The sequence below is a fragment of the Bombyx mori genome, chromosome 23 (genome assembly GCF_030269925.1).
Source record: "Bombyx mori chromosome 23, ASM3026992v2".
Lineage (NCBI taxonomy): Eukaryota > Metazoa > Arthropoda > Insecta > Lepidoptera > Bombycidae > Bombyx > Bombyx mori.
In genome coordinates, this window is record NC_085129.1 from 20778575 (window position 1) to 20797056 (window position 18482).

The window sequence follows — 18482 nt, forward strand, 5'->3', positions numbered from 1 at the left end:
CACTCATTATTGTCAACATGACATTGACTGATGTATAACTTCATAGTACGTTATTTACTTGTTGAAAATATTCTCAATGTTTTCACACTTATTAAATTTTTAACGTTATTCATTTGAATCGTTATTAATAATATTAGTCAATCATTTGCATAATCATTTGAACATATATTTGAATGTTAACTACCGCTGAAACCGTCGGCTATTAGAAAGAGATCTAAATTTAGATATTGCATTAGCAACAAATAATAGTTTTGAAATACGCGATAGGTATGTTGGATTTTCACTAATTTAATGCTCTCGTCTAGTGCATGGTCATGTGAGCTTGTCCTAAATGAATTTGTGCGATCGTCTTGAATATCGGTGAGTTTGCAAAGCTTACAAAGCGCGTAGCAATAGCTCGGTGTTGTGGTTTTCCGTGAATATATGTGTATCCGTGTAACTATACTTGAGACCTTAGAACTTGTATCTCAAGGTGGGTGGCGCATTTACGTTGTGGATGTCTATGGGCTCCAGTAACCACTTAACACCAGGTGGGCTGTGAGCTCGTCCACCCATCTAAGCAATAATAAAAAAATAAAAAAATATTCAATCGAAGGGCCACCCACCAAAAGGTCAGGGTAGCCGTCATCAACTGTGTTTTTCATATACCAAAGGCCAGGACGTTCGAAAAGAAATATATTGGTAGGCAGGTAAACAGGCAAAAGTGACAAAAAGCAAAAGCAAGCAAAAAGTCTTACATAGTCATCTGGCCCCAATAAATGTTTAAATAAAAACATATATATAGATATTAAACAACCAGACAAAGAGCAAACAAACTTGTTCATAACACTAATATTTGCTTGATGTGGGAATCAAACTCACAACCCTTGGCCCAGTAATCAAACAGTCATTATAGATACAGTGTTACATAAATTATAATTGTGTAAATGATTGAATAAAAAATTAAACATACATATCTATATATTACTATGTGATCTTTATGTACCCTTTTACAAACATTGCGCGAGGGAGGAGTATGAAATTTCTTGCACTTATAAAGAATATAGAAAAGGAGTGTAGAATGCCATTTTATTTTAAATTTGCATAAAAAATACATTAAATCTAAAAAAAACATTACACACACTACCATGTATTTGAATCAACACATATTAATATATAGCCTTTGTTTATTGTCAAATGTTTGTTAATAATTAAGTAATGTCTGCAAATTGAGAATAGATTAATATTGTTTGACTTTAATATTATTTGTCTATAGAGTAGTCTTGTTGAAATCTGTGATAAAAAACTATAATAGTCTTTGAAAATAGAACTAATAATGTTCAAACTTATAATTTCATTTCGTTACAGTTGAAATTCGACGACTGGTCGACCACTAGTATATATGAATATAGATAAATAAGTATTTACTGGGCACATAATGGGTTCAGAACAGTCATCGGTACCACCTAAAAGGCAAACCCAAAGAGTGCCACTAGTACGGAGAGGCTATACTATTGCTGTCTCCAATGTACAAGGTAAATAAGTACAATTTCATACTTAAACTTGTAGGGGTTTATATACATTTACAACACATTCTATATTACGACAGTCTGTAGTGTACAGATGGTAGAGCCGGTCGTTTCTTGCCAGGCATCATAAATCATTAGCTACCAATGAACTTTAATTTCTACATACTGCTTAATAGGTGACTGCAACCCAATTATACATCACCCAAAAATTCTTTTCAAAATTTCTAAATCTCATCTTTACTGGAACGATTTTTATTGTGAAATAAGGCTCCACAAGTTTGTCAATGAACTTCTACTGTTATTGTAATGTAAATATTGATTATAAAGCATAGTCAATAAATACGTAGAGTATAGTCATGCAGTTTTGAGCTATCCATGTATTCCTGCTGAATTCCTTTCATTTGTAAAGTAATTTGTGATTATAACAACAGTATAGTAATCACAATGTCAGAATTAACATCTAAGGGCTAAAGGCTATTTGGTTTAAGCGACATTTTTACAACCTTACAGGAGAGCCATTTCAAGTTTAAAATTTTGCAAAAATATCATAACTAATAATCTTCTTCAGCTATATTTAATTGAACTTCGATTAAAAATATCGCCCCGTTGATGACGATACCAAATAAAACGCACCTTTAATTACAATTTTAACGGTAGGCAGTGGATTGGCTCTGCCCCTGGCATTACTGAAGTCCATGGGCGACGGTAACCACTCACCATCAGGTGGGCCGTATGCTCGTCTGCCTAAAAGGGTAATAAAAAATAAATAAAAAATAAAGATAATGTCGCGTTTTCTATGATATGTCGCTTTTCGCTTGCTATAATGACAGTAAAAACGAAAATTAAACTTTAATAAAAAAATATGCCTTCATTCATTCACAGAAACATCAAGGCATGATCAGCAGACGAGTGGAAACAATTCACCAGGAGCAAGTGTTTGCTCCGACTCGGAACTGCCTTACATATCATATACTGTTGATCGACCTATAGGGGGTATGTACAGATGTTCACAAATGTAGCTTGCATTTAAAATCAGCTGATAAGTAAGGTCAGCGGCACCGCAATTTCATGTCAGTGGCTACTTAGTGTTGGCTTCAAATGATTGCTCTTCGGACGTCCACTTAATATTAATTATTGCATGAATATCACATCTCAGGTACAATCTGATCCTTGTGCGCAAGTAAAATATATGTTTTTTTTATTTTTTTATTGCTTATATAGGTGGAGGAGCTCACAACCCACTAAGTGTTAAGTGGTTACTGGAGCCCACAGGCATCTACAACGTAAATGCGCCACCCACCGTGAGATATAAGTTCTAAGGTCTCAAATATAGTTACAACGGTTGCCCCGCCCTTCAAACCGACACACATTACTGCTTCACGGCAGAAATAGGCGGGGTGGTGGTACCTACTCGTGCGGACTCACAAGAGGACCTACCACCAGTAATAAGTATGATTGTGACGAAGGAGTTCACCCATCTATGCATTAAAAATAGTTTAAAAAAAAAACATAAGGGATACAACATTTAGAAGCTAACTTCCTCCTCCTTTCATCGATAATCCTCAATGTTATAATTTTTTTTACATTATCACATTAACATACTTACTATTACTTTTACTTACTTACTTTACTTATAATATTACTTACTTACTATTGCTCATTGAATTTAAGTTATAGTAGTTCAACTAAGATTAGTTAAAGTTATCACTTTTGTCAGGAGACCCAAGACGCACGATTTTTTGTATAGATCTATTGTTAATTCTTTGATTGTTTCACTGTAGATTCCCCGAAGGCAGCTTCGAAGAGCCAGAGGATCACAGACAAGAAGTCGTTGCTGCAACGCCGCCAGTTGAGCCTGCAGGCGCGTAAGGCGAGACGCACACGGGACATCGTCGTGGTCAAGCCAGCCACTGACGAACAGCTGGACGAGGATATAAGGAGATTACAGGTGAGAAGAAAATTACGTTTTTGAAGTCAAACTTCTTTAGGCGCGTTGAGAGTAAAATTGGACTCGCGACAGATTCGTTACGGCTAGAGAGAAAAGATACAGTTTAGGAAGAACGAGAGTGAGAAAATAGGGCGTCTCATGAACCACTCGACTGTGGAGAGAGGGAAAGGACAAAGCAAGCAAGGTCGTTTCTCTTATACACAGCGTTCCCTATTACAAGAGAAGCATAAAATAAGTTTCACTTCTTTCACGTGCACCAAGTTGCACGCGCTCCTTTTTTTGTAAATAAAGTTTCACACAGTTGAAGACATAAGTGCATGAAGGGGTTATGTACAATTTTTAAGATATTTGAGTTTTTACATTGAATGAAAGTGCTATATGCCCATAAACCATATTAGACCTTAAAACTTCGGGTTTAAAGGCTATTTTAAGCTATGTACGACGAAAAAGTACAAGTCACAAAAGTTTGTAACCCGTTTTCTCAAAATCAACAAATGTATCATATCCCCTTCATCCACTGATGTCTTCAATTGCTACAGATGTTATTAAGTTTACTTTCAGCCAGTATAGGGCTTATAAAAAAATTATTAATTCCAGGAAATACCAACGTTTTTGCCGATAATGAGAGGTACCTTAGGATTGCCCGGAGCTAGAGACACTGAAATATTAGAAGGTATAATACATACACGGTACAGATTGCAAAAAAAAACTTATTTAATTTCTTTAACTTATTATCAGATTTAAGCATCTACAGTAATCCCCCTTATAGCACGGTACTTTTATAACGCGTTTTCTGATTACGCGATTTCAGTACATGGATATTCCCCCATGTAACGCAGGAATTTCACACTTTCTATTTCTGTGCAATCAAATTAATAATGATTTGTACAGTTGATAATTAATTTCGTGTACCTTTGCACATTGTGTCAATTATCATTGTGTTGTTATAAAATTAAATTATACGAATTTATTAAATTTATGTTTCTAGTTTTATAATTGTAAAAACATTGGCTATATTGTATTTGTACATTACGTGTTATATGGGGTCATGCAGGCGCGTTATGCGAGAATACTCTTACAACGCGTCTCCTATAACGCGGAACCAATATACCGTGTTATAGGGGGGATTATTGTAGTTTTCGACTAACTTGCTGATATTGTAAGATCTATTGGCATATTGCGGCATCCATGAGTACATTAGTTGACATTAGTACGTTATCCTAAGTACTTAACTTTAATAGAATTATAGTATGGCCGTTGCACTATAAAACGTGAGAATAAAAACTCCTTTCTTAAGTAAATGGGCCGTGATTACGTCGCTCATGTGAACAATAATTTATAAAAAAACGATATATATATTTTTTTATTGCTTAGGTGTGTGGACGAGCTCACAGCTCACCTGCTGTTAAGTGGTTACTGGAGCCCATAGACATCTACAATATAAATGCGCCACTCACCTAGAGATATAAGTTCTGAGGTCTCAAGTATAGTTACATCGGCTGCCCCACCCTTCGAACCGAAACGCATTACTGCTTCACGGCAGAAATAAGCAGGGCAGTGGTACCTACCCGCGCGGACTCACAATAGGTCCTACCACCAGTAATTACGCAAATGATAATTTTGCGGGTTTCATTTTTATTACACGATGTTATTCCTTCACCGTGGAAATCAATCGTGAACATTTGTTGAGTACGTATTTCATTAGAAAAATTGGTACCCGCCTGCGGGATTCGAACACCGGTGCATCGCTCAACACGAATGCACCGGACGTCTTATCCTTTAGGCCACGACGAGATTTGGAGACAAAGCAAATTTCGTTACTTGGTATCCTTAACCCTTGATTTTGTCTGATGGTTTTGTTGTTAGGATTACAATCCTATTTCTTATGGTGGGGAGCACCTTCAGGGGTTAGTAACTGTCTCAAGAAGGGGCTTTTAAGTTTGAGTCACTTTTAGGTCTAGATTATAAGCCTTGGGTCCGATTGACAACAAGGTTGCAGGCGCATTTAGCGGCCTGTGCTCATCCACTAGCAGCCGAAGAAGTCAGCCTGGCGTCCAAGATCAAAGAAGTGAGTATTCACGCCTGCAGTTTGGTTCTCGTCATTTCCATTTGATTATTAGAGACACTTTACTGGTGGACGGACGTCTTGTGAGTCCGCACGGGTAGGTACCACCACCCTGCCTGTTTCTGTCGTGAAGCAGTAATGCCTTTCGGTTCGAAGGGCGAGGCAACCGTTTTAACTATACTTGAGACTTTAGAACTCATGTCTGAAGGTAAGTGGCGGCGCTTACGTTGTAGATGTCTATGAACTCCGACAACCACTTAACACCAGGTAGGCTGTGAGCTCGTCTACCCATCTATGCAATAAATAAATAAAACACTTAAGGAGTACAGCACTTAGAGGCTAACTTCCTCCTCCTCGCGTCGATAATCTTCAATGCTGAAGCCAACCGGTCACCTTCCTCGTTGAACCCGTCGCTTGCGACGAAGGGCTCGACGAATAAATTAACCCACAGACACAGCCCACTGAGTTTCTCGCCGGATCTTCTCAGTGGGTCTTGTTTCCGATCCGGTGGTAGATTCTGCGAAGCACTGCTCTTGCTAGGGCCAGTGTTAGCAACACTCCCGTTTTGAGCCCCGTGAGCTCACCTGCACGTCAAGGAGAAGCTAAAATAGCCTCTCAAGGCTATCAGAAACTTATGGGCCGTCTTATCAGTCAGATGCGGAAATAGCTCGCTTGTACAGTCAGCTAGTCGACAGACAGAGGACCAACGCGAGGCACGCCGAGAGGCTCTCCCGTGTCCACGAGGTGGCTCATCAGCTCTCCCGCTGCAATTCCTTATTGAATCAGGTAAAGAAGAACAGACGTGAATGTACAGGCAACCCGCCTATAACACGGTATTTTACAACACGGTTCCGCTCTAACACGAACAGAGAAATTCCCCAAAGCCCGCTTATAACTCGGTATTACTACAACACGACAACGAGACTTTTGTTTGAAATTATTTAGAAAATTACCAAGGCATTATGAGCACACAATATAATATTATGCGAATAACCGAAAATTTACTGCTTATTTTTTTATGTATAATAGTTAAGAAAATACATACAGGCACAGTTGAGATGTCTTATTCAAAAAAATTACTCTCCTTTTTGTAGTGGCTTCTAGTCTCATATAACGCGGTTTTGCACAACACGCGTCTTTGTAAGAACGTATCTACCGTGTTATAGGAGAGCCAGCTGTACTAAACTAAAATAATGTTTGTTGTGTAAAAAGTTTTTTGAATTCACTCTTGTAAGTTCATATTGGATCAGCTATTTGAAGCTGTTCATGGAATTGGTCGCAACAATTAAGATTTAGACCTCATGCCTCAAGCAGCAGTGGCGGTGTGAATGTCGAGCTGTCTACGGGCCACAGCGCTTTCTTGTAATCGACAGTGTCCAGTCGAAAATATTATAAAAAATAATACCTTTCTTTTTTTGCAGACCATACAAGACATTGAAGAGTTAAATTTAATTTTACCCGAAGATAAAAGGTTAGCTCCCTTTGTTTGGAACGAAGAGCATTGAAACATAAAATATCTTTCTTTTTACTGTTTGTTGTCTAGAAGAAATGGCTATTAACCGATACTCAGACAAAAAACTATAATGAGATTAAATGGTTCTAGAGATACATAGGAACTCTCGTATTGTGTCAATGCTATTTTAGTATTATAAAATATAAACGAAACTAGTCATTGTTATTGAAATTAAATCGCCTGTCATAACGCGAAATTAGCTTATGAGTGCTCACGGATGCTCATGAATGCTCAATCGCTCACCGGACGCTCATATATACAGCGTTACCGGAATCGATACAGTCGACTCGTGTGCTTATTAAATTCGAGTGTTCACGGGTGCTCACGTTAAATGTAGTTCGATGCGTCGAAGGTTGAGGGTTTCCGAGTGGGATGCTTCCCTCTCGGTCTGTAATGATGCCACTGCGCAAAGCTTGAAGGTGCTTTAGGGGTCCTCGGATGATGACCATATCTCTCCTCAAATGAGGGTGTTCCCGTGGCGGTCAAGTCCTGACTAATGGCGCTCCGGCTGTAACAACGTGTATTCCTAAGACTGTAACATTAAAAATAAAATTGTACCCTCTGAATTTCGTTTTCTTTGTCTTCGTCATTTATATTATAGTTGTAAATAAATAATAGTTTAAAAAAACTAACAAAATACGCTTTTATAGAAAATCCAACTAAAAAATAGAAAACAAATTTTAATAAATTTGAATTAAAAATAGTGTAAGAAAAAATGATTTTATTGTAAAAAAAGCGTGGGGTGCATGGTATCAGTAGTTATAAATATTTTATGAACAGATATGAGTAGAAGGTTTATTTTGATAATATCCTGAAAAGCGTATTTTGTTAGTTTTTTAAACTATGATTTATTTTTCATTTTTTAGTTCAATTTCAATTTTTTCATATATTTTTTTAAATATTGAATTGTCATCGGTCCTTAAATAAGTATACCAAATTTCGAGTTAATCCAACGTTTTGAAGGGGGTCAAAATCATGTTCAAAGATTCCGTTACAAACATACATAGGTCTGAAGCTAATAAAAGCGTATTAAAAATGTTACTGGTGTAAAATTTTACTTTGTTTAGTTTTACTGGTGGTAATACCTCTTGTGAGTCCGCACGGGTAGGTACTACCACCCTACCTATTTCTGCCGTGAAGCAGTAATGCGTTTCGGCTTGAAGGGTGGGGCAGTCGTTGTAACTACACTCGCGAGCAAAAGTTTGGAATCACTTACTTGAAATTGATTCCGCGCGATCTTGTGTACTAAATATTTTTTTGATAATCATAAAAATGAGATCATTTTAAAAGTTGAATTCCTAACTTTAAACTGATACCAAATTCATTAAAATCAAGCCAGTATTTAAGAAGTTATCTTGGATTAAGTGAAGGAATAACGAAAAAGACGTGTTTCAATTGCTTGATACGTCGCGAGTTGCGGCCTACTGACCCCTATAAAAGCACCTGTTATCGGATTTTCTTTATCAGTCGACTTTCACACGTTGACTGGTACATATCTCGGCTACTTTTGACCCTTTACCTTGTACGACAATTGGGACAACACCTACAGAAGTAGCACAAATCGTAGCCCTATTGCAAGAAGAGCTCAGCCAGCGGATTGTCGCTCGTCGGCTCCAAATAAGCCATTCCTGTGTTTCAAAAGTTTGCAAGCGCTTTCAAGAGACTGGTAGCTTTATCCCGAGACCAAGATCTGGACGGCGCCGGGGCACATCGGAGAGGAATGACCGTTTTATCGTGTTAACCTCTCTCCGAAATCGGCATTAACCTGGTGTCGACATCCAACAGGAGCTCCGAGATGTTCGTAGGGTAGCAGCTAGCAAGTAGACAGTTCGTCGACGACTCAAGCAAGCGAATCTGACTCCAAAAAAGCCTGTCACAGGCCCGAAACTCACGGTAGCTCATCGACAAGCACGCCTTCAATTTGCTCGTACCAATCTTAATTGAGAGGTTGAGCAATGGAGGCAAATCCTGTTCTCCGACGAGAGCAGGATGTGTTTGCATGGTAGCGACCGAAGAGGTTGGGTCTACAGGCGGCCTGGGGAGCGATTTGCGCAGTGCTGTTTCGCTGAAACAGTGGCTTATGGGGTCGGCTCTTGTATGATGTGGGCCGGCATTTCCTTCGACGGTAAAACCGAGCTTGTTTTCGTGCCTGGTGGGGGACGAGGAGGCGGTCAACTTCGGACGGGTACATTTCCAATATTCTGCTGGAACATGTCGTTCCCTATGCGGGATATGCCGGTGATAGCTTCCTCCTTAAGCACGATAACGCTCGTTGTCACACTGCCCGTGGAACAACTGAATACTTCGAAGAAGTCTATATCGCCACATTGGACTGGCCTGCGCTCAACCCTGACTTGAATCCTATTCAGCACGTGTGGGATGAACTGAAGAATAGGGTTCGTTCCAGAACTTCTGCTCCTTCATGCCTGAATGAGCTGAAATCGGCGTTGATTGAGAAGTGGGAAGGTATCCCACAAGAATCAATTCAAAAGCTGATCAGGTCTATGAAGAATCGTCTTCGAGGAGTTATTAGGGCAAGGGAAGGGAACACAAAGTACTGACATTTAATTTTAAGGCTAAATAAAATTTTTATTTATTAATTTTTGTTGTTTTATGCATTCATTATTTTTCCATATTTCCTTTGTTTCCTACCTCCTTCACTTAATCCGGAATAGCTCCTTAACTACTGGCTCGATTTGAATGAATTTGGTATCAGTTTAAAGTTAAGAGTTCAACCTTTAAAATGATCTCATTTTTATGATTATCAAAAAAATATTTAGTACACAAGATCGCGCGGAATCAATTTCAAGTAAGTGATTCCAAACTTTTGCTCGCGAGTGTATATAGAGACCTTAGAACTCATATCTCAAGGTGGGTGGGGGCATTTATGTTTTAGATGTGTATGGGCTCCGATAACTACTTAGCACCAGATGGGCTGTGAGCTCGTTCAACCATCTATGCAATAAATAAATAAATCATGATCATGGTAGACCGTGCGGACTCACAAGAGGTCCTACCACCAGTAAAACACGAATTTAATAGGATACGACAGATATTGCGTTTCAGGTCCCAATCTACTCGACGCTTTTTGGTAATCAATGAAACCTTCATTCACTGTTGGGTAAATAAATATAAATATATAGTTTAAAGAAAGTCGAACATTCTACTTATTTATTAGTTGATCTGAATATTAGAGCGAAGTTATAAAATTATTGTATCGACATCGGACCTTGATGAGTGTGCGAATTTGTCAAGTCAATCTGACGTCTTGGAACGTCGCTGGAACTTCTGAGATCACGACGCAGTCACGAAAGCGCTGCTCTTGCTAGGGCCAGTGTTAACAAATTCTCTAAGGTTGAACCCGTGATTTCCCTAACCCGTCTGGGCGTAGCTGAAATAGCCCTTTAATCTACCAGCGAATATGTAGAGGAAATAAAATACAAATAAACATCTGAACACACAAAAAAACACAGCATTATGGTCTTCAAGGCAAATAAAAAACTGCATTGATTTTTAACAATGCATCAAATTAGTGAAACAAATTAAAAAGTAATTGCATAACTATGTACTTACATTATTAAAACTTATCAAGGTTAAAGTGTTTTGTATTTTACATTACAAAACATTGGAAGGTTAGAATTGTAATGATTAATCTCGTCTGTAACAAACAATGAGTTTGTTTTATTATTTTTTATACTTTTACCTCGGTGGCGCATTAATTAGTTAGATTCTCACAATGGCCAAACATTCGCTTGATGAGCACTAAGTTGTTGCTTTTTTTCTGTTTATTACATACATGTCTATATATCTTACTATATATTTTAGAGTTTATATATATGTATATGTATGTTTAGATGCCGTAAATGTCATAATTGAGACGGTCTGGTAATAACCCTGAAGGATATGGAGACATTGAAATTAGTAAAAAATAATAATAACTGTGCACAAATCACGCACGGTCGTCTGCTCTTAAGCTAGGATTTCCTGTAGTATGGGAACCAGAGACTGACTGGCATCATCATGATTATCCTGCCCTTCTCCCAGTCACCTGGGGTCGGCGCAACATGTTTTCTCCTTCCATACTCCTCTATCATATACCATTTCTTCGCTCACTCCCCTCTTACACATATCGTCTTTCAAGCAATCCATCCATTTCTTCTTAGGTCTACCTCTTCCTCTATATCCTTCCACATTCATAAATAAAACTCTCTTAAAAACCTCATTGTTTTTTCGTCTCATAACATGTCTATACCATGCCAAACGCGCACTTCTCAACTTCTCTGTCACAGGTGCCATTTTCAGATTTTCTCTAACATATTCATTTCTTATTCTATCGCGCAGTCCGACAAGGTGGTTCGATCCGCACCACACTAGGGATCCCATTCCACGAAGCCCTTCATGCCGCCAATGATCGGAGGCGCTGGAGGGACATTGCAAGAAGTAGAATCCTGTCAAAATATGACGGTCACGACCCTTAGCAGTGAGGAAAGGGCGCGGGGAGAGGGTGGCGATATTGATATTTGGACGTCCACTGGTTATTACTTATAACCAATCAACGCCAGCTCATCCGGCAACTGAAGCAACAAAAACGCAGCATCGAATGACCGTTTTAATAAACACATACATACATACATACTAATTTATTCGTTAATTATAAATTCTAATTTCATTTTATGGTAATATTAATTTTCGTAATCGTACGGATCTATAATTAAATATGAAATCAAGAGTTCCGCGTGCAGCTAGTCCGATTAAGGATTTCTAGCGGTGTTATGGGTGCCGAAAAATCATTTAAGAATTGCGAATGAGCGAAATCTTTACTTTATACGATATTTTTTTATTGCTTAGATAGGTGGATGAGCTCACAGTCCACCTGGTGTGAAGTGGTTACTGGAACCCATAGACATCTACAACGTAAGCGCGCCACCCACCTTGAGATATACCTAAGTTCTGAGGTCTCAGTACAGTCACAACGTCTGCCCAACCCTCCAAGCCGAAACGCATTACTGCTTCACGGCAGAAATAGGCAGGATGGTGAAACCTACCCGCACTGTCTCATAAGACGTCCTGTCACCAGTAATTAAGCAAATTATAATTTTGCGAGTTTGATTTTTGTTACACGATGATATTCCTTCACCGCGGAAGTCAATCGTGAACATTTGCTAAGTACGTATTATTAAAATATACGTGCTATATACGTCTACTGTGATTTGCAAATAGAAAATCTTCGTGTCGCACAAATATTTGTGTTATTACAATGCCCTTTGCTAAATCATACTTTCGCACTTTCACAATTCAAGAAGTATTTACGCGTTCCATGTGTTACGCCATTAATAACTAACGTTTACTGATTGTGGCTGTCGCCTTGACCCGTCCAAGTGCTTTATGTAACTTCAAGCCTCAGAGTACACACAGAACCCATCCGCGGGGGTCAAACATCTCTGAGAACAAACAAACGCAGATCCGACCTACATCGGGCGCGTTGACGAAACGGCCGTCTGAAGATTTGTGTCCTAATCAGTAAGACGCTGGGAGGCACTGCCGTGTTGCCTATTTCAGTTCGGAAGGACGGGACAATAATGTTACAATAAAATTGAGGTTCCAACGTCATGTCGTCGTGGCCTAAAGGATAAGACGCCCAGTGCATTCGTATTGAGCGATGCACCGGTGTTCGAATCCCGCCGACGGGTACCAATTTTTCTAATGAAATACGTACTTAGCAAATGTTCACGATTGGCTTCCACGGTGAAGGAACAACGTCGTGTAATAAAAATCAAACCCGCAAAATTATAATTTGTGTAATTACTGGTGGTAGGACCTCCAGGATTGTGAGTCCGGTCTTCTCGCATTAAAACTGTATAATCTCAAAACTTACTAATTTTACAGGAGAGTGTTTTAAAGGTTTAACATGTGATATTTTTAATATTAATCATCTTGGCAACATTTATTTTTGATTTTTTACCAGTTACGTTATCTGTCTTATAAAGTAAGATAAAATTATGTATTAATTTTGTTAATAGTAGTCAAAAAACTAAAAAAATAAAATAAAACTAAACTACGCTCTTATGACAGTATTTATGAGAAAAATACTGGTGGATACCAAATGATTCCGCATATTAACTCAATTTCGAATATTTTTGGAAATTGTACACTTTTAATGCGAAAAAACGATATCTGCCGTGAAGTAGTAATACGTTTCTATTTGAAGGGTGAGGCAGCCGTTGTAACTATACTAGAGAGACCTTAGAACTTATATGGCGGTTGGGGGATTTACGTTGTAAATGTCTATGAGCCCCAGTACTCACTTAACACCAGGTGGGCTGTGAGCTCGTCCACACCCATCTAAGCAATAAAAAAAATGTCTGAAGACGCACAGGGAGACAATTACCACCGAACCGCCGCTGTTATGTTGAGGCAGAAGACTCATGGCTAGCTCCAGTTCCTGTGGAAGGCGGCATCTCTTTTGGAGGCGCTCGGTCTGTTAGCAAATCCCACCCCTCCTGGCTGAGTCTTTGCTCGCCCACCTGCCCTGGTAAAACTGTAAAGGACCGCAGATCACCAGTAATCCTCCATTTCATTAAAAAAGTCGCGACGCTTCTGGTTGTAATGTTACGGACGGGATTCGGACACTCAGGCGACTGGTGGGTCTTAGGTCCTATCCTTTTCCTTTCATTTTCGGTGACTCCCGCGTCAGCGACAGACCCGCATACCGCATCTCCTTATGGCGTGCACTGCTCGAATGAAATGCAGTGGTTCGAAGATGTTATAACCGTAAACCATCTTTAAAATCCTTTGACCCAAAGCCCTAGATTTTGTCAAAAAGATAGACAAACACGTAACCCAATAACCCAGTCAGTTTTAATGTAATCAATTATTTGAGCATGCAAAACTTGATTATGTGTAATTTAGATGTAAATTTAAATAAAATATATTTATGTATTATGTAAACGTTACGAAGGTTTTAAAACTTTTCACTTTTGGATTTTGTATGATATATGTGTTTTAAGGTGCGCTTGTGTTTACCCCATGAAATATTACGGCCAATTAAGGTTTTTTTAAGTTTTAATAATATATGCGGGTTTTGGAAAGCAAACCGTTGTGTATTAGCGTTTCACCCAGCCGATACCACTTATTTCATTAAACAGATGGTATATTAAGATTTGAAGATTTATATATTGTTTTTGATTCAAACGATATACTATTTTTACGTGTAAGTTGTGTTGGTGAATATGTAATGCAATTACGACAAAGCATTCCACATGCGAACAGGTTTTTTATTGCTAATTCTTTTAAACTTTCGTTATCTATATGAAGCAAAAACTTTGTACCCCTTTTTACGAAAACTGCGCGGACAGAGGACTATGAAATCTCAAACACTAATAGAGTATAATAATATAGAGAGGAGGACGATAGAAAGGAGTGCAGAATGTTAATATTTAAAAAAAAATGCATTAATAATACATTAAATAAATCAATAAAATATTACACACACTACCGTGGATTTGACACACATACACATATATGTAAATAATACTCTTTGTTTATTGTCAAACTTTTGTTATTGCTTAAAGTCTGTGGTCAAATTGAGAATAGATTAATATTGTTTATCTTTAGTATTATTTGTCTGTACTTGTCTTGGCGAACTCTCTCATTATAGAAGTAGGTATAATAAGTCTTTGACAATAGAAATATAATAATGTTGAAACTTATAAATTCAATTATATTATACACGAATTTCGACTCTACGGGACCACTAGTTATCTTTATAATGCATGCTATAAGGTTCCCCTCCCCTTTATTTTCACACGTTATGAGTTCTTCTTATTTCAGCTCTGCTGTAAGTGCCCATGGTCAAAGATAGACTGAGTCTATCGAGAATTCATAACATCGGAAAATCGTTGTAACAACCCTTCAGCCCTTTGACTGTCATGTAGGTCACCGATGCCCTACGCGGCGCACTGAAGTTTTTAGGCAGCGGCTTGGCTATGCCCCTGGCATTGCTGACGTCCATGAGCGACGGTGACCACTTACCATCAGGTGGGCCGTATGCTCGTCTGCCTACAAAGGCAATAAAAAAAAATAAAAAAAAAACTAAGTCCATTTCTGTTACTAAGCGCCTGGATTGCCTAACATGGCCTTCTTTTGTTTGTGGTTTTTTTTTTGCTTGGACGGGTGGACGAGCTCACAGCCCACCCGGTGTTAGGTGGTTACGACGCCCATAGACATCTACAACGTAAATGCGCCACCTACCTTGAGATACAACTTCTAAGGACTTTTCAGGTAAGGTCAGTTTTAAGGTTCTAAAAGTATTTTTTTAATCTTTTAAGTCTTTTAGAAATAGATTTATTCTAAGTATTTTCGGATTCATCTCTCCCGGGGTCTACTAGATATTCCGCAGCCTTGGTAACAGATATCGACATAGCAAACCGGAGTCAGACATTCGCGTTCATTACGAGACGTGCTCTTGGCACACCTACCGGTCATCGTTCACGTCGAACCCGTCGCTTGCGACGAAGGGCTCGACGAGTAAATTAACCCTCAGACACAGCCCACTGAGGTTCTCGCCGGATCTTCTTAGTAGGTCGCGATTCCGATCCGGTGGTTGATTCTGCGAAGCACGGCTCTTGCAACGTGAGCTCACCTACTAGTTAAGGTTACGCTGAAATAGCCCCTCAAGGCCATCAGCTTAGGTAAGAAGAAAAAAAAGACACACCTAGCATTAACGTTACCACTCGAGACGTGATTGCCGCTTGTTGTACATTGACTTAGATAATATTAATGTCAAGGACAGAGCGTGAACGCAATCCAACGTTTGTTTAAGCGAAACACCGTTACGGTTTTGAGAGTGAGCTTGCGTGCATCACCCACTTGACAACGACCAGTGCCTTTAGCACCGAACACATGAGAAACTAAGTTATTTGCCGTAGACGTAGAGGGAAGGTCTAAACCACCCTTTCCCAAAGTGGGCAATAACGCCCCCTTGTGGGCGCTGCAGGCCTAAAGGGGGGCGGTAAGAGACCCAGAAAAAAAATGGGGGCGTTGTGTCGAGGCTTAGGAGGCGATTTGTAATTTCATCTAGGAGGGCTCTTAGACAATGACTGAGCACTCGCTATAGACGATTTTAAGTAGGTGAAAAAATGGGGGCGCTAAAAAATAATTTATTCTCGAGGTGGGCAGTACACAAAATAAATTTGGGAGCCCCTAGTCTAAACGCTACGACCCGGCGTGGATCTTGTGGTAAAAAGGGCATATCGGAACAATAACCTTAAATTGAATTGTTTGAGTTTGTATAACTGGTCTGATCTAGGACCCCATAAGACCTAGGGTAGGTATAAGCAGGATAATGCAAAATTAACCTTTTTTTATTGCTTTAATGGGAGATCGAGCTCACGGCCCGCCTGGTGTTAAGTGGGTACCGGGGCCCTTAGACCTATTACGTAAATGCCGCCACCCACCTCGAGACTACCGTGAAGCAGTAATGCAATTCGGTTTGAAGGGTGAGGCAGCCGTTGTAACTATACTGAGACCTTAGAACTTATATCTCAAGGTGAGTGGCGGTATTTACGTTGTAAATGTCTATGGGCTCCGTTAACTACTTAACATCAGGTGGGCTGTGAGCTCGTCCACCTATGTATGCAATAAAAATTAAAAGAAGTTAGAACTGGAACGCGTGTAGTCAAGCTGAGCAACTGGTATCAGCAGGCACGTACAAATTTTTCGAATAAAATACATACCTGATTCATATTCAAGAATGAAAGCATACGATTAAGCATGGAGGAGTAGATAGCATCATGCAATAACAATCGAAGCAGCAAAAAAAATTAATTCGCATAGGTAATTACAATTGAGGTCTCTAATGTGGCGGTGCGGTTCACCTTATGAATATCAGTGGGCTCCTGTGCCTATCCAATTTAAGACAAATATGCCATTCGTCCTTCTCAAAAAAATCCATAACACACTAATTGGTACTTTGACCTCTAAGTTACAAAACAGATTTAAAAAAAACTACATAAAAACTACAAAGCACTTAACAAAGCAAAAGCAAACAAACACAGCAATACGTGCATTGAATTACGTAGCTCAATCAGTTATCAATACAGGTAACCCTATAACGCGGTAGATACGTTCCTACAAAGACGCGTGTTGTGCGAAACCGCGTTATATGAGACTAGAAGTCAATACAAAAAGGAGAGCCATCTTTCTGTATGAAGCATCTCAACTATGCCCGTATGTATTTTTTTATCTATCTATACTAATATTATAAAGCTGAAGAGTTTGTTTGTTTGAACGCGCTAATCTCAGGAACTATTGGTCCGATTTGAAAAATTCTTTCAGTGTTAGATAGCCCATTTATTGAGGATGACTATGAGGTATATAACATCACGGTAAGACCAATATAAGTGAAGCACCAATAAAGAATGTTTCAAAATAGAGGTTTAAATAGCTCCTTAACATTTATTTTATAATTAAAAAATATTTTCACTTTCTACGTAAATGAAGTGGGGGGTAAAATTTAGCGTTATGCCAAAGTAACTATTCCACGCTGACGGATCCACTGGCAAAAGCTAGTTATACATAACAATAAGCAGTAAAATTTCGGTTTTTCCCATTAGGTATGTGTTCATATTGCATAATGTAATTTTCTAAATAATTTTAAACAAAAATTACATTATTGTGATAAAAGATTGTGGTATTTTTCTTTTCGTGTTAGAATAGAACCGTGCTTGTAAAATACCGTGTTATAAGGGGGGTTACATGTATTGTTGAAATTATGGAAGGACATCGAAGGATGACCGATAGCGGGACTCATATAATGTTACTGACCAAGCAAACATCCTGAATATCCTCTGATTCCTAAGCTAACTTAATGCGGGGGTATATTTCCCTCAACCCTAACAAAAGCAACTGCGGTTGTTTCTAAGTGTACCGCCTTAAATTCAGGCCGGGTAGCGCTGACAGATGCCTGAAACTCGCTAACGACATTAATAAGATCAGTTCGCTTATATACAAGTTCCGAGAACAACTACATTCGGAACATCATCATTTTCATCATCAGCCTGTATCTCTCCACTGCTTGATGTAGGCCCCTCCCATAGTCCGCCGCAATGAATGATCCTCCGCCTTCCGCGTCAACTCTTTTCCAGGATATCACCCGAAGTCATCGGTCCACCGGGCAGGGGTACGCCCAATTAAAGCAATTTCATCAGCTCGGTGGAAGATCTTCCCTTTGTCATTACCACCCGATTTTTTTTATTGCCTTGATTCGTGGACGAGCTCACAGCCAACCTGGTGTTAAGTGGTTACTGGAGCTCATAGACATCTACAACGTAAATGCGCCACCCACCTTGAGATACAAGTCCTAAGCTCTCAGTATAGTTACAATGGCTGCCCCGCCCTTCAGGCCGAAACAGAAATAGACGGGGCGGTGGTACCTGCTCGCGCGGACTC

The 18482-nt window shown here is 39.2% G+C and overlaps 1 protein-coding gene across 3 annotated transcripts; it reads left to right on the forward strand.

The window, feature by feature from the left end:
- The first annotated feature begins 1 nt into the window (after position 1).
- Positions 2-7600, forward strand: LOC101743974 (BLOC-1-related complex subunit 5). Of its 3 annotated transcripts, none has more exons than XM_004925934.5 (8): positions 2-267; positions 1348-1514; positions 2391-2501; positions 3290-3456; positions 4054-4129; positions 5412-5524; positions 6173-6307; positions 6943-7600. In XM_004925934.5, exons 2-8 carry the CDS (start codon positions 1418-1420, stop codon positions 7024-7026), a joined length of 783 nt encoding a protein of 260 aa, XP_004925991.1. In that variant the 5' UTR covers positions 2-267; positions 1348-1417; the 3' UTR covers positions 7027-7600. The 3 variants fall into 3 exon arrangements, with proteins under 3 accessions (XP_004925991.1, XP_012545691.1, XP_062531414.1); XM_012690237.4 differs by having other exon boundaries at positions 5-360; XM_062675430.1 differs by having other exon boundaries at positions 14-267; positions 6173-7600.
- Positions 7601-18482: the final 10882 nt, after the last annotated feature.